The sequence below is a fragment of the Garra rufa genome, chromosome 14 (genome assembly GCF_049309525.1).
Source record: "Garra rufa chromosome 14, GarRuf1.0, whole genome shotgun sequence".
NCBI lineage: Eukaryota > Metazoa > Chordata > Actinopteri > Cypriniformes > Cyprinidae > Garra > Garra rufa.
In genome coordinates, this window is record NC_133374.1 from 38,449,742 (window position 1) to 38,467,580 (window position 17,839).

General features: G+C 33.5%; 1 protein-coding gene across 1 annotated transcript; it reads left to right on the forward strand.

Moving 5' to 3' along the window:
* The first annotated feature begins 993 nt into the window (after positions 1-993).
* Positions 994-17,360, forward strand: LOC141284429 (rho GTPase-activating protein 31-like). The gene is made up of 5 exons (XM_073817406.1): positions 994-1,613; positions 11,422-11,524; positions 11,666-11,810; positions 13,213-13,295; positions 17,249-17,360. The coding sequence occupies exons 1-5, from the start codon at positions 1,514-1,516 to the stop codon at positions 17,358-17,360; spliced, it is 543 nt and encodes a 180-aa protein (XP_073673507.1). The 5' UTR covers positions 994-1,513.
* The last annotated feature ends 479 nt before the right edge of the window (positions 17,361-17,839 follow it).

The window sequence follows — 17,839 nt, forward strand, 5'->3', positions numbered from 1 at the left end:
TATGCGCTCAGAGACGGAACAGAATATGGACAAGTAAAGTGAACGTTTGGCTTAAGATGTGTTTAGCTTATGAACGGTCAAATACATGCAAATATGTGTCAAAATGTGGCGTTTGGTGACTTTCGTGTAAACCTTCATCAGTTATGTCTCAAATGAACATGAATAGTTGAAAATGAAAATACGTGTGTAACAGTATATTGGATCCATGCAGCTCTTAAAGCGGCCACAAGTAATATTCCTTCTGCCGTCTTTGTGCTTAATGTTAATCAAACAACAAAAGACAAAGACAAAATCACTCACTGCTCTTGACAGATGGACTTTGTAGTTTTTATAAGAAACAAAGCATGTTTAATTCTTTGGTATCTTTAAATGAATCAATCATATAAAGCTCCGGACCCACTCATAATTGTGTTAAATAATCATGATTAGAATATTGATCAAAATAATTGTGATTATGATTTTTGCCATAGTCTCCCCTAGTGTGATGGGTTTTACATTTTACGGCCGAAGTCTGCGACAAGAGTAAAGCAATAAAATCTATACATAAAAGGCATTTGGAAAAATAAATGGTTTTAACGTCAATCAGAAACGTGGATAACGTCGTGTTAATAAAAATCAGCCCCTCGGACATAAAAGTGCCGGCGGTTGTAGAAACGCTCAAAATGGCTAACAAGCCGTGGATAACGGGAACCTTGTGTGTTCCCCTCTCTCTATTCTCCAGCTTTTTCCGCGTCCTCTCTGTCTATCTGTTTCTGCCTTTCTCTCTCCCCATCTTGCGACGTCCTTCTCTCGGTCTGTTTTTGTTTTCCAAACAAGGTTCCCTTCACAGGAAATTGTGTATTCTGGAAGCATTCAGGAAGGCAGAGAGCAGGTTTCCTGTTGGAGCCATGGTCACAAAAAAGAAAAAAAGAAAAGGGAGGGAGGAAGAGAGAAAGCGGGGTGGGGGGGGTTGGGTGAAAGGGGTTCAGTAATGTCCGAAGCGCTGAAGAAAAAGCAGGCAGTTATTTCTCTCCCCTCCCCTCGCTCCTCTGCCCTCCCCTTCGCAAAAACTTCTGACATTTCAAGCCTCCACTCAACAGCAGAACCATGACCTCCTGAACAACGTGGAACGTTAAAAAGCACAGATAGATAGACAGAATAGAAAGAGAGTGGAAAGAGCAGGAAACTCTTTTCTGGAAGGGACTTTGAGTTGTAACTTCTGGCCTCGGACGCGACGCAGACCCTCACCTCACAATCTGGAGAAGGGCACGAGGGAGGAGAGAGCCGGATGATGAAGTGACGTTGGGCGTGTACCGCGCTCCAGAATTCTTCGCCCACACCAGCTCTTTGGTGGCTCGGTCAAGATGTGAGCGGATGATTTCTTTTGTCTAACACCGTGGACTTCCTGATTTGGGGGTTTTCTTTTTCTACTTTCTCTCTGACCACATTCCCCCCGTCCCATCCCATGCGTCGTGGGGCCAATGGTTGATTTTAAGGTGTATTTCCTCTGATCTGGATTACTTACTGAAGCCTGATGAAGAACAAGGCTGCTAAGCTGAAGTCCAAAAGGAAAGGAACTGAAAATGCTTTCGGCTGTGACCTGACTGAACATCTGCAGAACTCAGGACAAGACGGTAAATTCCTCTTTTCCGTACTCACTCCTCCTCTGGCCATTCATATAACGGCTGCCTCTTCTTTCAAAGCCCCGGCCGTCATAATAAGTTTACTTTATTACGAAGCCACACTGGAGCAGAAGCCAGGGCCTCTACGTAAACATTAGCTACGTGTAATAAACCAACACCCATTTCCACTGCTGGATGGGTGATGTGTCTGTGTTTCGGAGCTTTTGAAACAGAAGATACTTTATTCAGAGTCTTTGCGGTCTACTCTTTTCTCTTGGCTAAAACAGCCTTAACCCTGAGGTATAAATCTCAACTTTGGGTGGAAATTAAATCTGTATGAAATCTGAATGTAAGCGCTTTGATTTAGCAAACACACATGAAGCACTGAAAGAAAATAAAGAGCAAAGGAAATGTTCGGAGGAAGAGGAAGAGAGAAAAGAGGAGGAGAAAAAGGGAGGACTAGATTCTAAAGATAAACTATTCACATTAAATGCCAATATGTTTATTCAAAATTATAAAACATCAGCAAAATACTAAGGAGCTTGTTCAAGGCAACTGGAAAGCAACAAAGTGATTATATGAACTTATGAACTTATAACTCAAATGTGTGTTATGATTATGAATTTTACTAGATATCGTCTATGATTTGCATCCTCATGCTGATCCAGAAACAGCTTTTCCTCTCCATGTCCTAAGCTCTAATGTTAGAAGAAGCAAAACCATACTGATCTGGAAACAGTGTGAAGTCGCCGGTAGTTTGACAGATCCATGTGACTTAACAGAGTTCAGAAGTCTGTAACTGTGAAACAATCTTTTGTTTTAGATCCTGTCTGCTCACATGTTTTGATCACCGCGACAGACAGAATGACTATAAATGCTCTTAAGATTTTTATCCTGAAGGATCTGGTTCATTTTCTGTGTTGAAGTAAGATTCTATTCTAATATCCTAATATTGTGATGTTTAACTAAGAAATCACCATTTCAAAGGATTATTTAGAATGGTATTAGAATTGAATTAGAATTTCCTGTATTACTTAAATATCTTATGGAGTGTTTTTCCCTACGTTCTTAAAAATGAAGGTGCTTCAAAAGGTTCTTCACAGCGATGCCATAGAAGAACCATTTTTGGTTCCACAAAGAAGCATTCACTGCAAAAAATGCTTTTCTAGCTTAGATTTTTTGTCTTGTTTCCAGCCAAAATATCTGAAAACTCTTAAATCAAGGAGGAGTTTCTAGATGAGTAAAAATTATTGTCTTGTTTTCAGAAAAAAAAGTGTTGCTTGCTTGAAACAAGCAAAATAATCTGCCAATGGGGTAAGAAAAATAATCTTGTTTTCTGTTTGAAAATAATTTTCTTACCCCATTGGCAGATTTTTTGGCTTGTTCTAAGCAAAAACTCACTTAATTTTGACTTGCTTTTTCTGAAAACAAGAAAATAATTTTTACTCGTCTAGAAAATCCTTCTTGATTTAAGAATTTTTAGATATTTTGGCTGGAAACAAGACAAAAAAATCTAAGCTAGAAAAGCATTTTTTGCAGTGTTCACTCAAAGGTTTCTAACCTTCTTATAATCTGAAGAACCTTCTTTCGCCACAAAGAACCTTTTGTGAAACAGAAAGGTTCTTCAGATGTTAAAGGTTCTTTATGAAACCATTTAAACAGAAAAGGTTCTTCTATGGCATCGTGAAGAGCCTTTTTTTTCAAGAGTGTAGAAGATCCATTTTTGGTTCCACAAAGAACCATTCAGTCAAATGTTCTTTAAAGAACCATCTCTTTCTTACCTTTTTATAATCTGAAGAACCTTCTTTCGCCACAAAGAACCTTTCAGATGTTAAAGGTTCTTTATGGAACCATTTAGACAAAAAAGGTTCTTCTATGGCATCGTGAAGCACCTTTATTTTTAAGAGTGTATGCCACAGTCACCTTTGGGTCACTCACTGGCAACTTTTTAATGTGGAATAGACACTAATTATAAGCAATATCCATTACCCCATTGCGTGATATCAAAAAGTGTGTCCAAAAACACCGAAATGGAAAGGCAGAATACATTTAGGATGAATTCGCCCTCTTGAAAGGCCTGTTTATTTTGTGCATTTTCGCAGAGAGTTTTGCAGGTATTGCTAATAAAGAAGATTTGACTACTGTGTAATAACAGAACTGGCCTCCAAAACACAGCACAAGCCAGTTATTTATGTCAGATGTCAGCATCTCCTTACTAAGCTTAAGCAGGATTTACCAATAACTGTAAAACACTGGAAACATCTCTGCTGGCAGGTCAGAATGAGAGCTTTTCTCAGTCGTCTTCCTGTCAGAGAACAATCATTCATTCATCCATCCTGTTGGAGGTCTCCACTGCGTCCAAAGCTGAATTTATGAATAGCAATTGATCTGGGTTTTCTAAAATCCCTGAATCCCCCCATTTTTCTTGTAGTTTCTTTAATGTTTCTTTTTTGCTTTCTTTAATTCTCTTCAAAAAATGTTTGCTTTCGCTGAGGGATGTGTGGTATTGTGTGTGAAAGGATCCTCTAGGCTGATTTCTCCACAGTTATATGGAAAATGAAATTCACTTTATGAAAGTTCTTTCATGCATGCACATTTTGGTAAAAGATTTGTGGTTCAGATTTTAGTTAAGTAAGACTCTGGGTGGTTTATTTGGTTTCAGACTGGTTTTGGTTACACTTTATTTTACAGTATGTGTATTCACTGCAAAAAATGCTTTTCTTACTTAGATTGTCTTGTTTCCAGCCAAAATATGTAAAAAATCTTAAATCAAGAAGGATTTTCTAGATGAGTAAAAATTATTGTCTTGTTTTCAGAAAAAAAAAAAAGTAAAAATTAAGTGTTTTTCTTGGAACAAGCTAAATAATCTGCCAATGGGGTAAGAAAAATAATCTTGTTTTCTGTTTGAAATGAAGTTTTCTGAAAACTTGTCTAGAAAATCCTTCTTGATTTAAGAATTTGTAGATATTTTGGCTGGAAACAAGACAAAAAAAATCTAAGTAAGAAAAGCATTTTTTGCAGCGTTTACAGTGTACTTACCCCAAAACTAGTAATATAAAGTAACTACATGGGTTAAGGTTAGGTTTAGGAGTAGGTTAAGTACATAATGGCCCGGTTTCACAGACAGGGCTTAATTAGGCCACAGATAAATTAGGACATTTAAGTATTTTTTTTTTTTTTTTAATAAATGTGCTTTGAAAAATACATTACTGGTGTGAATCTTGAGACAAAACAAAGGCACTGGTATATTTTAAGTTTCTGTTGAAACGACTTTTAGTCTAATACTATAGGCTTAAAATAAAGTGCTACCAATGTCTTTTTCATTACTGTGAATTATTAGGAACACATTTTTTTAGTGAAACATTGTATACTCTTAAAAATAAAGGTGCTTTAAAAGGTTCTTCAAAGCGATGCCATAGAAGAACCATTTTTGGTTCCACAAAGAACCATTCAGTCAAAGGTTCTTTAAAGAACCATCTCTTTCTTACCTTTTTATAATCTGAAGAACCTTCTTTCACCAGAAAGAACCTTTTGTGAAACAGAAAGATCCTTCAGATGTTAAAGGTTCTTTATGGAAGCATTTAGACAAAAAATGTTCTTCTATGGCATCGTGAGTGTAAGCCTACTTTTAATTCTTTTGCAAATGAATTATTTTATTTCGTCAACAATTGATAATAGCTCTATTTACCACTCCACATCTACCAAGTAAGAGAAGTTCTTATTCTGAAAGCATCCTCACCTGATATTAGAACAAAACTTTGTTGACAATGTTGCGATTAAGTATAAAAAAGTAGTTAAAAACAATTGAAAGTACATTGGAACTCAAACTGGAAACCCCAAGTAAAACCAATGAAAAATTAAAGGTAATATCACTCTAAAAATGAAATTGCTTTACTCACAAATGTCTTTTAATGGTTGACGGTGAAAGTCAATAGGGTTTAAAGTTTCAAGGTCCCAAAAGACACAAGCGTACACTCCTGAAAATAAAGGTGCTTCACGATGCCATAGAAGAACCTTTTTTGTCTAAATGGTTCCATAAAGAACCTTTAACATCTGAAGAACCTTTCTGTTTCACAAAAGGTTTTTTGTGGTAAATATAGTTATTCAGATTATAAAAAGGTAAGAAAGAAATGGTTCTTTGTGGAACCAAAAATGGTTCTTCAATGGCATTGCTTAAAGAACCTTTTGAAGCACCTTTATTTTTTAAAGTGTGTTGTGTGAAAGTGTACTTCATGCAGATCCAGTGGTTTCCGAATTGATAAAAAGATGACTTTCTATAAAGAACAGGCCGAAATTTGACATTTCACATGATGATGCATTGATAACATCAAACCTGGTTCTGGCATATGATAAGACTAGAAAATGGATGGATGAATGGAAGAATAGATGGAGCTCAAATGGTCCGTTTTCCTTTGTTTCCTTCAGTTTCATGATATAGAACGTCATTTCTCCATTTGCTTGCTATGGTAGAAAGAAGCACGGTAAATTAAAGTCAGAGACTTCAGGGTTAACAATGTGTAAGCTGCCGTGAAATACCTTTGAAATTCTAGCTCATCCTGATGATGTCTATTTAGAGATGTAACCTAAACTATAATAAGTATAAATAAATCTACAGTTTAAAGATATCATGGCTGAAGGTATGGTAAGGAAATGATGAAGCTGGGTGGGAACTTTCCAAAGGCCTTTTAGAATAAGAGGAAGTGTCATAAGTAATACCAGCTGCAAGGCCTGGGTGTGTCAGGTTTCCTCTGAAACAAACAAACCATTTTTAACTTCCTGCCCTGGCCCACCTTCTCCACAATAAGCGGCCTGACAGGATAAAGGAAGGACGGTGTAATAGTACTGTAGTCTACATGAAACACTGTTGCAAAGAGGGAGAACAGAAACGAACATACAGATTATTTAAAAGGTTAAGGACACAGACTTGAGTTAATATGTTTCTTATATATTTTGCATTGCAATAGTTAACATCGGTATGATATTAAATTGTTATATCATACACAGTGTTGGGGGTAATGCATTACAAGTAACGCAAGTTACGTAATAATACTTTTTCCAAGTAACTAAGTAACGCATTACTTTTTAATTGACAAGAAAATGTTACTTTTTCAAATAAGTAACACCAGTTACTTTTCCCCTCATTTATTGATTAAAAGCTCTCCTGTCTCCATGTTGAGAGAAATTGTGAGTAAGATGTTACTTTAGTTCTAGAATAAATGTGAACATGCATTAATTCATCTCACTCACTAAAAAACAGATACAGTGTTCTTCAAAATGAATACAAACACTGAAATTCAACGCAAACCTGCAATAATTAAATAATACAAATATCCTTCATCCCATTTTATTTTATTATAATCTGACATTTGTTTTCCCTTTTTTTTATTGCTGAAGAGTTGACATTTGTTCTTCTGCGGTCTACTGTACAGACGTCAATTTACTTTTCTCTAAGCCTGAGGCTTTGGGTGTGAAAAGGCTTTTACATTTGACAAAAATAGAACTTTTTACATTGAAAACAAACAAGCAAGTCCTGGCCAGATTTAAAAAGTAACGCAAAAGTAACGTAATGCATTACTTTCCATAAAAAGTAACTCAGTAACGTAATTAGTTACTTTTTTAGGGAGTAACTCAATATTGTAATGCATTACTTTTAAAAGTAACGTTCTCCAACAACGATGATACATTTCTATTGCTCCTGGCTACATAACAAAATTACGATTGCTTTTTGACTTCAAAGTATTACCTTTAGGGTAAAGAGTTTTGGTTTTACTGTCAAAATCTTCCAACTATTTGTCACACAGAGCCAAAGTCAACTACATACCCAAATATTCTTGAACGAGTTTAAATTCGACAGTTAAAGATTTCACTTTGAACTCCAACACTCTTCACTAATATTACGCACATTATTTGTATGTAGGTCTGTATTCTTGTACACTCTTAAAAATAAAGGTGCTTTAAAAGGTTCTTCACAGCGATGCCATAGAAGAACCATTTTTGGTTCCACAAAGAACCATTCAGTCAAAGGTTCTTTAAAGAACCATCTCTTTCTTACCTTTTTATAATTTGAAGAACCAGCTTTCACACTGTAACAAAAAAAGTTGATTCAACTTAAAAAAGTAAGTGTTCATGCTGCATTAAAATTTTAAGTTTAGTCAACATGAAATGTTAAGTTATACTATATGAAAACATGGATATTTGAGTTGAGTAAACGTAAAATTTCAAGGCAGCACAAACACTTACTTTTTTAGGTTGAAACATTTTTTTTTTTTTACAGTGCACCGCAAAGAACATTTTGTGAAACAGAAAGGTTCTTCAGATGTTAAAGGTTTTTTATGGAACCATTTAGACAAAAAAAGGTTCTTCTGTGGCATTGTGAAGCACCTTTATTTTTAAGAGTGTATGTCAGTAATGGTTACTCATGTAATTGTTAGTGTAAGTGAACTAGATGGTAAAAGTTGTAATATTTTGCACACAGATAGAGGACAGTCTTTTTACATTTTTGTTCATCCAGTCTTCACCAAAATTTGCCTAGATCATTGAGAAGCCATGCTATGGAACGGATGATGAGCCAAACCAAACCATTTACGTATGAGCACATAATGTCCTTACATTTGTTGGGACTTGCAAAGTACACAATACCAAACATGAACTACTTAACCATCTGCTTCTAGGTCGTTCGTCAGATTATACGAAACCACAGAAATAATAACCTGGGGTGTGTATCCTGTACAGTGACATAATGTCGGATTATTATAGTTCATTTGCACAAACAACAGAAGGCGTTCTTGATTTTGTATCATGTTAACAATCATGTACACTTTATTCCTGTACACGTGTGGTTTCTTCAGTCAGCAGCTTTGTCTGCAGCGTACTTTCTCTGAGATGCTTTTGCATGGCATCTGAGCACATGCATCGCTGAAAAACTCTCAAATGGGGTGTTCGACAAAAAAAATATTGATAAATAATGAAAACAGAAAAAAGTCGGCACACTTAGGCTCTTCATCAATCATTTTCTGAAAGGTTCTCTCTTAAATCATGATCCAGGATTCTCTTATATGTCTTTATGCACAAGTGCGCTCTTTACAAACAAGATTGGTGAGAGCTAAAATATGTAGCTTAAAATGCATTTATATTTAAATGAAATTTAGCAATGAAATAGAATGCACTACATGTAAGCTTGTTTAATTTGCTCAAGAGCATGATCTATTTGAGTCCATATCTCTAACAAGAAAACATGCTTCTAACCACAGATTGCGATCTGTATATCACTGTAAAATCCAATAGTTTACCTTACTTAGATATAGTTAGTTATCTTTACCTAGTTGCTATACTTACTAGGGTTTATTAAGTTACAGCTACTTTCAATGCAAGTAAAATAATTTACTTACTGCTTCGAGTAACGCTTACTTAAAATAACAACAGAAGAGGAAGAAAAGAAACGTTTTTGAGGTGGGGCGATTCTTAATAGACATTTTTTAATAATTTCCTCCATGTCTGACGTTATCTTTCTTACATTATCTTGAATGTTGAACTTTCAATACAGCTGAAATATTTGAGAGTACATCACATAAGCTGATTTTATAAATTAATATTGAATTAAAAATAAATAAACTTACCATTATAGTGATTAGTCTAACTTTTTTGGGGCACTTGGAACTTTATTTTATTATAACTTTTTTCCTGTTGATGCAGCAATGCATCATGAAATCAGAGTTTTTAGCTGTATTTTACATGTTTACTAATGATCCTTTACTGTTTTATTGTTCTTTATAAACACCTTGAGAAGCTTTTAATTGGGTTGATACAGTCCTTTAATATTTGCGTTAATATGCTCGAGTCACACACAGACTTTAACCTTCAACACGCCAATCACAACAATGGTAACAATTCTATTTCGTTTATTTTTATTAATTGTAACAATAACCATTTTATTTGCTCTTTTTGTTGTGCTACTGACACAAGAAAGCAAATACAACTGGCGAGTAAAAACAACAGTAAAACAAAGCAATTGCATAATATATTCAATCAATGCTCTCTGGTTACTAGAACTCTTGTGTAAGTAAACTATAAACATTTGTCAGTACAACATACTAATTCTATTTCACTTTACTTTGTTTTTTTTAGTGCAAAGTCAACTTATTACATTTTACAGTTTTAATTCCAACGACACAACTTTGCAATGGTGCTGGCAAATGTATGTTGGAAATATGGTTTCAAGAAACACCAAAACGTTGGACTATTTTGCTAATGACGGAACTAATGATGCTTTTGAAGCACGCACGCCTGGAAGGCTGATTTCTATTGTAGGGAAACTTAAGTTCTTTTGCGTGACATTTGATCTATTTGATGAAAAGATGTCTGGAAAAAAATGATGGACCTTTCCTTTGACTGCCATTAAAGTGCTCACAACCAAACCATACACACTTTCTCCTGACTCAAAAAAAAACAAAAAAAAAAAAAAACCTTTTCTCATTCTACACTGCAAAAAAATGCTTTTTTTTTTTTGTCTTGTTTCCAGCCAAAATATCTAAAAAAAATCTTAAATCAAGAAGGATTTTCTAGATGAGTAAAAATTATTGTCTTGTTTTCAGAAAAAATAAGTCAAAATTAAGTGCATTTCTGCTTGAAACAAGCAAAATAATCTGCCAATGGGGTAAGAAAAATAATGTTGTTTTCTGTTTGAAATAAGATTTATTTTCTTACCCCATTGGCAGATTATTTTGCTTGTTCTAAGCAAAAACACACTTAATTTTGACTTGTTTTTTCTTTCTGAAAACAAGACAATAATTTTTACTAGTCTAGAAAATCCTTCTTGATTTAAGAATTTTTAGATATTTTGGCTGGAAACAAGTAAGAAAAGCATTTTTTGCAGTGCAAGGCATATATGCTGCAAAGTAACTTTCATGGTGTGCTTTTATTATATGTTATATTATATATTATCTGTGTTCCATGATGAAAAAAAGTCTTTTGTTGATATGATGATGACTAAAGTGTCATTTTGGGTGAACTGCAGTGTTGGGAAAAGTTACTAAAAGTAATGCATTACAATATTGAGTTACTCCCCAAAAAAGTAACTAATTACGTTACTGAGTTACTATTTATGGAAAGTAATGCGCTACATTACTTTTAAGTTACTTTTTTTTTTAAATCGGGCAGGGCTTGCTTGTTTGTTTTTAATATAAAAAGTTCTATTTTTGTCAAATGTAAAAGCCTTTTCACAGCAAAAGCCTCAGGTTTAGAGAAAAGTAAACTGACGTCTGTACAGTAGACCACAGAAGAACAAATGTCAACTCTTTAGCAATAAAAAAAGACAACAAATGTTAGATTATCTTGAGTAATTTTTGCTTATTAGTTTGGATGAATTGGATCATCGAAGGTCGGCAGCAAAGACATCGGTTAATAAAATGGGATTAAATACATAAAGGATATTTGTATTATTTAACATATTTAATTATTGCAGGTTTGTGTTGAATTTCTGTTTTTTAGTGAGTGAGATGAATTAATGCATGTTCACATTTATTCTAGAACTAAAGTAACATCTTACTCACAATTTCTCTCAACATGGAGACAGGAGAGCTTTTAATCAATAAATGAGGGGAAAAAACAACTGCCGTTACTTAATTAAAAAAGTAACTCATTTTCTTGTCAATTAAAAACTAATGCGTTACTTTACTAGTTACTTGGAAAGTCATATTATTACATAAATTGCGTTACTTGTAATGCATTACCCCCCAACACTGGTGAACTGATCTTTTCATAAACAAAGTTTTATTTCTATATCTGAATGGCCATTTACAAATGTGTCCTGTTTTTTGTCTAGTTCCTTACGTTCTGAAGACTTGTGCAGAGTTCATAGAGAAACATGGCATTGTGGATGGAATCTACAGACTCTCAGGAATCACATCTAACATTCAGAAACTCAGGTGGGGCAATTTTTTGACTCACATTATTATGACGCACAATGTTTCCTATAAAACTGAACTTGTCTAAACTCTTGCTTAAATCATGCATACAATCATTTCTTTGTAGTGAATGTGTGTATCTGTGTGTTTGTGTGCATACAGACAGGAGTTTTGCTCTGAAACCTGTCCTGACCTCACGAAAGAAGTGTATCTTCAGGATATCCACTGCGTGGGCTCTCTATGCAAGCTGTACTTCAGAGAGCTGCCCAACCCGCTCCTCACTTATGAACTCTACAAGAAATTTACTGTAAGTTTGTCAGATCAAAAAGGGATGGGCTGGACGAGACTAGAAGAGCCGAAAAACAGACTGCTTCTCAGAGAATAGCCTAGAGCTTTAAATAAAACGTTATTTTTTATAACTTTTATAACCCCCTCAGTGTTTGGAGACTAATAAAACATTTTAAAATGATGTTTAAAACATTATTTAGATGCTTAAAATATCTGAATGTCACTGCATTAGACAAAATATAGACCAGTATACAATATACAACTAAAGACTGAAATATCTTCTTACTAAAACATATTATTAGGAGATATAGAGTGAAAATTGATATTTACACTGCATTTTTCTTACTTAGATTATTTTGTCTTGTTTCCAGCCAAAATATCTACAAATTCTTAAATCAAGAAGGATTTTCTAGACAAGTAAAAAAAAAAAATCTTGTTTTCTGAAAAAACAAGTCAAAATTAAGTTTGTTTCTGCTTAAAACAAGAAAAATAATCTGCCAGTGGGGTAAGAAAAAGAAATGTATTTCAAACAGAAAACAAGATTATTTTTCTTACCCCATTGGCAGATTATTTTGCTTGTTTCAAGCAAAAACTCACCTAATTTTGACTTGTTTTTTCAGAAAACAATAAAATAATTTTTATTCGTCTAGAAAATCCTTCTTGATTTAAGAATTTGTAGATATTTGGGCTGGAAACAAGACCAAATAATCTAAGTAAGAAAAGCATTTTTTTGCAGTGTATATTATTTGTTATATTGTTATAAAGATTTAATTGATTTACATTACAAGCTATCCGAATTTAATTTAATTTCTGGGCCATATAAAAATCAGAATCTGCACCAAATTGCAAGTTTGGGCCTCTGAATAAAACTGAAGTGTTAATAAAAGTGGTTTTACCTCCTCAACTATGAGCTTCATATTCATATTCAATAAATTGTTCAATTAAAATTATATTTTTTTAATTATTATTTTATATTTCAGGCCTTAATAAAGTTGATGGTTTGTTCTCGTGTAATATTTTAGATAGTAAACATGTGTTTCCTGTACACTCTTAAAAATAAAGGTGCTTCGCGATGCCATAGGAAAACTTTTTTTTGTCTAAATGGTTCCATAAAGAACCTTTAACATCTGAAGAACCTTTCTGTTTGACTAAAGGTTCTTTGTGGCTATAGAAGGTTTTCAGATTATAAAAAGGTAAGAAAGAGGTGGTCCTTTAAAGAACCTTTGACTGAATGGTTCTTTGTGGAACCAAAAATGGTCCTTCTATGGCATCGCTGTGAAGAACCTTTTGAAGAGTGTGGCTGTACAAATAATAAGTTTAATATTCATTTCATGACCATAGACACACATTTAAAACATTAAAGGAAGATGTACCCATGGGTCCAGGAATTAATGCTCGTCCATCTGTATTTTTGTGTGAAGGATGCAGTGTCATTTAAAGAGGAGCAGGAGCAACTCCGAAACATCAGGAGAGTCATTAAAGAGCTTCCTGATTCCCACTTCAGGTACAGCTGACATTACTGAGGTTACTTTCATCTGTGCCTTTATTATGTTCATTTTTCTGTCTTTATTTATTCCTATGTCATTTCAAACCTGTATGACTTTCTTTCTAATGTGGAACACAAATGGTAAAGGTCTGAAGAATATTCTGGCGAGTTTTTCAATATTTTGAAAGTTAAAAATGCACCATATAAAAAAAGCACCATAAATATCATGAATACACTGCAAAAAATGCTTTTCTAGCTTAGCTTTTTTGTCTTGTTTCCAGCCAAAATATCTAAAAAATCTTAAATCAAGAAGGATTTTCTAGATGAGTAAAAATTATTGTCTTGTTTTCAGAAAAAAAAGTCAAAATTAAGTACATTTTTGCTTGAAACAAGCAAAATAATCTGCCAATGGGGTAAGAAAAAAAATCTTATTTCAAACAGAAAACAATATTATTTTTCTTACTCCATTGGCAGATTATTTTGCTTGTTTCAAGCAAAAATGTACTTAATTTTGACTTTTTTTTCTGAAAACAAGACAATAATTTTTACTCATCTAGAAAATCCTTCTTGATTTAAGATTTTTTAGATATTTTGGCTGGAAACAAGACAAAAAATCTAAGCTAGAAAAGCATTTTTTGCAGTGAAAGGGCTCTGAATGATCCCAGCCGAGGAAGCAGAGCCTTATCTAGTGAAACGATTGGTTATTTTCTAAAAATTGGGACAATTTATGTACTTTATATACCTTAAATGCTCGTCCTGTCTTGCTCTGCATGAACTCCTTATATTCTGGTTGAATACAGTTAGGGTATGTCGGAAAACGCCCATCTTGTTTTCTTCTCCAACTTCCAAAATCTTCCTACATTGCTGTACCAACCCAGTGTTTACAAAGTGAGCGTGCAAAGAAGATCAAACGCCCTTTACAAAAAAAAAAAAAAAAGGTAAAACAGTGATGTAGGATGATTTTGAAGTTGGACAAAAAATGAGATGGGAGTTTTTAGACATACCCTAACTGTCTTGAGCTTGAGTTCACACAGAGCTAGACAATACCAGCATTTAAGGTTAAAAAAGTTTATAAATGGTCAATGTTTTTAGCCAATAACCGATTGTTTCACTAGATAAGTCCCTTTTTCCTCGGCTGGGATTATTTAGAGCCCTTTTATATCTAAAAATTCTTAAATCAAGAAGGATTTTCTAGATGAGTAAAAATTATTGTCTTGTATTCAGAAAATAAAGTCAAAATTAAGTGCATTTTTGCTTGAAACAAGCAAAATAATCTGCCAATGGGGTAAGAAAAATAATCTTGTTTTCCGTTTGAAATAAGATTTTTTTTCTTACCCCATTGGCAGATTATTTTGCTTGTTCTAAGCAAAAACTCACTTAATTTTGACTTGTTTTTTCTGAAAACAAGAAAATAATTTTCACTTGGGGGAAAATGTTGATAACAAGAGTTCAAAGCTGGGTAATGATGCTTTAAGGAAACTAACCTTTGAATGAATCATTCCAAAAACGGTTTGATCCGGTTCTGCAGAAGAAAATTATAAGTGAGTAATTATGTACATTTCAGTCTTTTGATCTGATGACTTAAGAAAACTTGACGTATTAACTAGTGTTTGAAAGCTCTGTTTATTATAACTTCATGGTGAAAGAATGACCAGTGCACTCGTCTTCATTTCTCTATTTGTTATCCTCAGAAAAACAGTAAGTCATATAGGTTTTAGAATTTTACGCGAGTTAATGCGAGACACTGCAGGTGAATAGGGTAAAAGAATTAACTCATAGTTATCACCTTACTTACCCAGTTAATTGATTACATTGATAGTTGCAAACATTTTTTGTATTACAGGTTTTCTAAAATGTTAAGTTTAAATATGCAAATGAGCATTATTTAATGAAATACGTGCTAATTTGCATATTTCTAGTACAAAAATCTAAACACTGGATGGAGTCAGTTTCAAAACTCTTTCATTTTTTTTGACATATTAGAGTCAAATGTCTTTACAGAGGGGATTTTGGTATCTCATTTTGTCACATAATTCAGAAAATACCTAAAATAGGACACTATATTTTTTACCATTTTTGGGGGAATAAAATGTATAAAATCAAGCTAATTATATCTGAACAAATCCCTCTGTAAAAACCTTCAGGATATAGACAGGAATAAAAAAGTAAAGTGTGGTGTGTGTAAGTGCTGCCGAAGTGGAGATTTATGGCTCAGTGTAGGAGAAAAACCTCATTTTGAGAAAACAGCCTTTAAAATTATGCATTGTAATTTAAATCTATTGACACAAATAGATAAAGTGCTATAAAAGAAACACTTAACAGTGTCTTTTGGGTGTTTTCTTTCCACTAGTCTGAAAACACACTTTATGAAACACCAAAAAGCCCAAAATCTCAAACTTCATATTCATAACATTAGCTAATGCAATTTCCAAATCAAAAGTTGTATTTGTTAACGTAGTTAAAGTTCTGTGAACATTTTATTAACTAACATTTGCAAAGGCTAATAAATGCTGTAAAAATACATCGCTCGTTGTCAGTTCATTGAGTTCGTAATTTCTGGTAGAAATGGTTGAAATGCATTGTATTGGTTTTACTTTATTTTGATGGTCCCTTTAACACATTCTGTTGACTATAAGTAACGTTGCACCTGTATGTCTACTAACTCTCATTAAAGTGTTAGTAGAGTATTAGCAGACTTGTTAGGGTTAGAGTAAGTTGACATGTACTTGCAAAGTTACACTCTTCACTGCAAAAAATGCTTTTCTTGCTTAGATTTTTTGTCTTGTTTCCAGCCAAAATATCTACAAATTCTTGAATAAGGAAGGATTTTCTAGACAAGTAAAAATAATTTTCTTGTTTTTAGTAAAAACAAGTCAAAATTAAGTGAGTTTTTGCTTAAAACAAGCAAAATAATCTGCCAATAGGGTAAGAAAAAAAATCTTATTTCAAGCAGACAGCTAGATTATTTTTCTTACCCCATTGGCAGATTATTTTGCTTGTTTTAAGCAAAAACTCACTTACTTTTGACTTGTTTTTACTAAAAACAAGACATTTTTTTTTTTTACTTGTCTAGAAAATCCTTTCTGATTCAAGAATTTTTAGATATTTTTGCTGGAAACAAGTCAAAAAATCTAAGTAAGAAAAGCATTTTTTGCAGTGTTAAAAATAAAGGTGCTTCACAATGGCATAGAAGAACCTTTTTAATCTAAACGGTTCCATAAAGAAACATCTAAAGAACCTTTCTGTTTCACAAAAGGTTCTTTGCAGCAAAAGAAGGTTCTTCAGATCATAAAAAGGTAAGAAAGAGATGGTTCTTTAAAGAACCTTTGACTGAATGGTTCTTTGTGGAACCAAAAATGGTTCTGAAGAACCTTTTAAAGCACCTTTATTTTTAAGAGTGTACTTATAGCCAATAGAATGTCTGTTTGGAGACCATCACACACTGCAAAAAATGCTTTTCTAGCTTAGATTTTTTTTGTCTGGTCTCCAGCCAAAATGTCTAAAAATTCTTAAATCAAGAAGGATTTTCTAGACGAGTAAAAATTATTTTCTTGTTTTCAGAAAAACAACTCAAAATTAAGTGAGCTTTTGCTTAGAACAAGCCAAAAAAATCTGCCAATGGGGTAAGAAAAAAAATCTTATTTCAAACAGAAAACAAGATTATTTTTCTTACCCCATTGGCAGATTATTTTGCTTGTTTCAAGCAAAAATGTACAATATATTATCTTTTTTTTCTGAAAACAAGACAATAATTTTGACTCGTCTAGAAAATCCTTCTTGATTTAAGAGTTTTTAGATATTTTGGCTGGAAACAAGACAAAAAATCTAAGCTAGAAAAGCATTTTTTGCAGTGCAGTAAAGAGTTAGCAGATATTAAGCAGACAGTCTACTAATACTCTACTGAGAGGTAGTTGGCATGTTGGTGCATGTTGGTGAATTTTGTGAATTTATGTATTTATTTTTGTCTCTAGAACTCTGGAATACCTCACCAAACATTTGGCAAATTTAGCTACCCTCAGTCACCAAACCAACATGCATACTCGCAATCTTGCTCTGGTGTGGGCTCCAAATCTACTCCGGTGAGGTTTTACTTTCATTTTTGTACACAATTACCCACTGTCCCATTGTCCTGCAACTATATGCAATTTAAACAAAAATGTTTATATGCATGCTTTAATGAATCTGCTGATGATTGATGAGATATTTTCTTTAAAGGCATTCATGCTACACTCTTAAAAATCACAGCGATGCCATAGAAGAACCATTTTTGGAACCATTCAGTCAAAGGTTCTTTAAAGAACCATCTCTTTCTTACCTTCTTATAATCTGAAGAACCTTCTTTTGCCGCAATGAACCTTTTGTGAAACAGAAAGGTTCTTTAGATGTTTAAAGATCTTTATGGAACCATTTAGACAAAAAAATCTTTCTATGGCATCATGAAGCACCTTTATTTTTAAGAGTGTACAATGCAAAAAAATGCTTTTCTTACTTAGATTTGTTGTCTTGTTCGCAGCCAAAATATCTACAAAAGCTTGAATCAGGAAGGATTTTCAAGACAAGTA

Bases quoted from the DNA above. Each gene is read 5' to 3' on its own strand.
- LOC141284429 (XM_073817406.1), top strand. From the start codon at position 1,514: ATGAAGAACAAGGCTGCTAAGCTGAAGTCCAAAAGGAAAGGAACTGAA. The intron at 11,811-13,212 runs GTAAGTTTGTCA...TTTTGTGTGAAG, and splicing joins AACTCTACAAGAAATTTACT to GATGCAGTGTCATTTAAAGA. The intron at 13,296-17,248 runs GTACAGCTGACA...TTTTGTCTCTAG, and splicing joins CTTCCTGATTCCCACTTCAG to AACTCTGGAATACCTCACCA.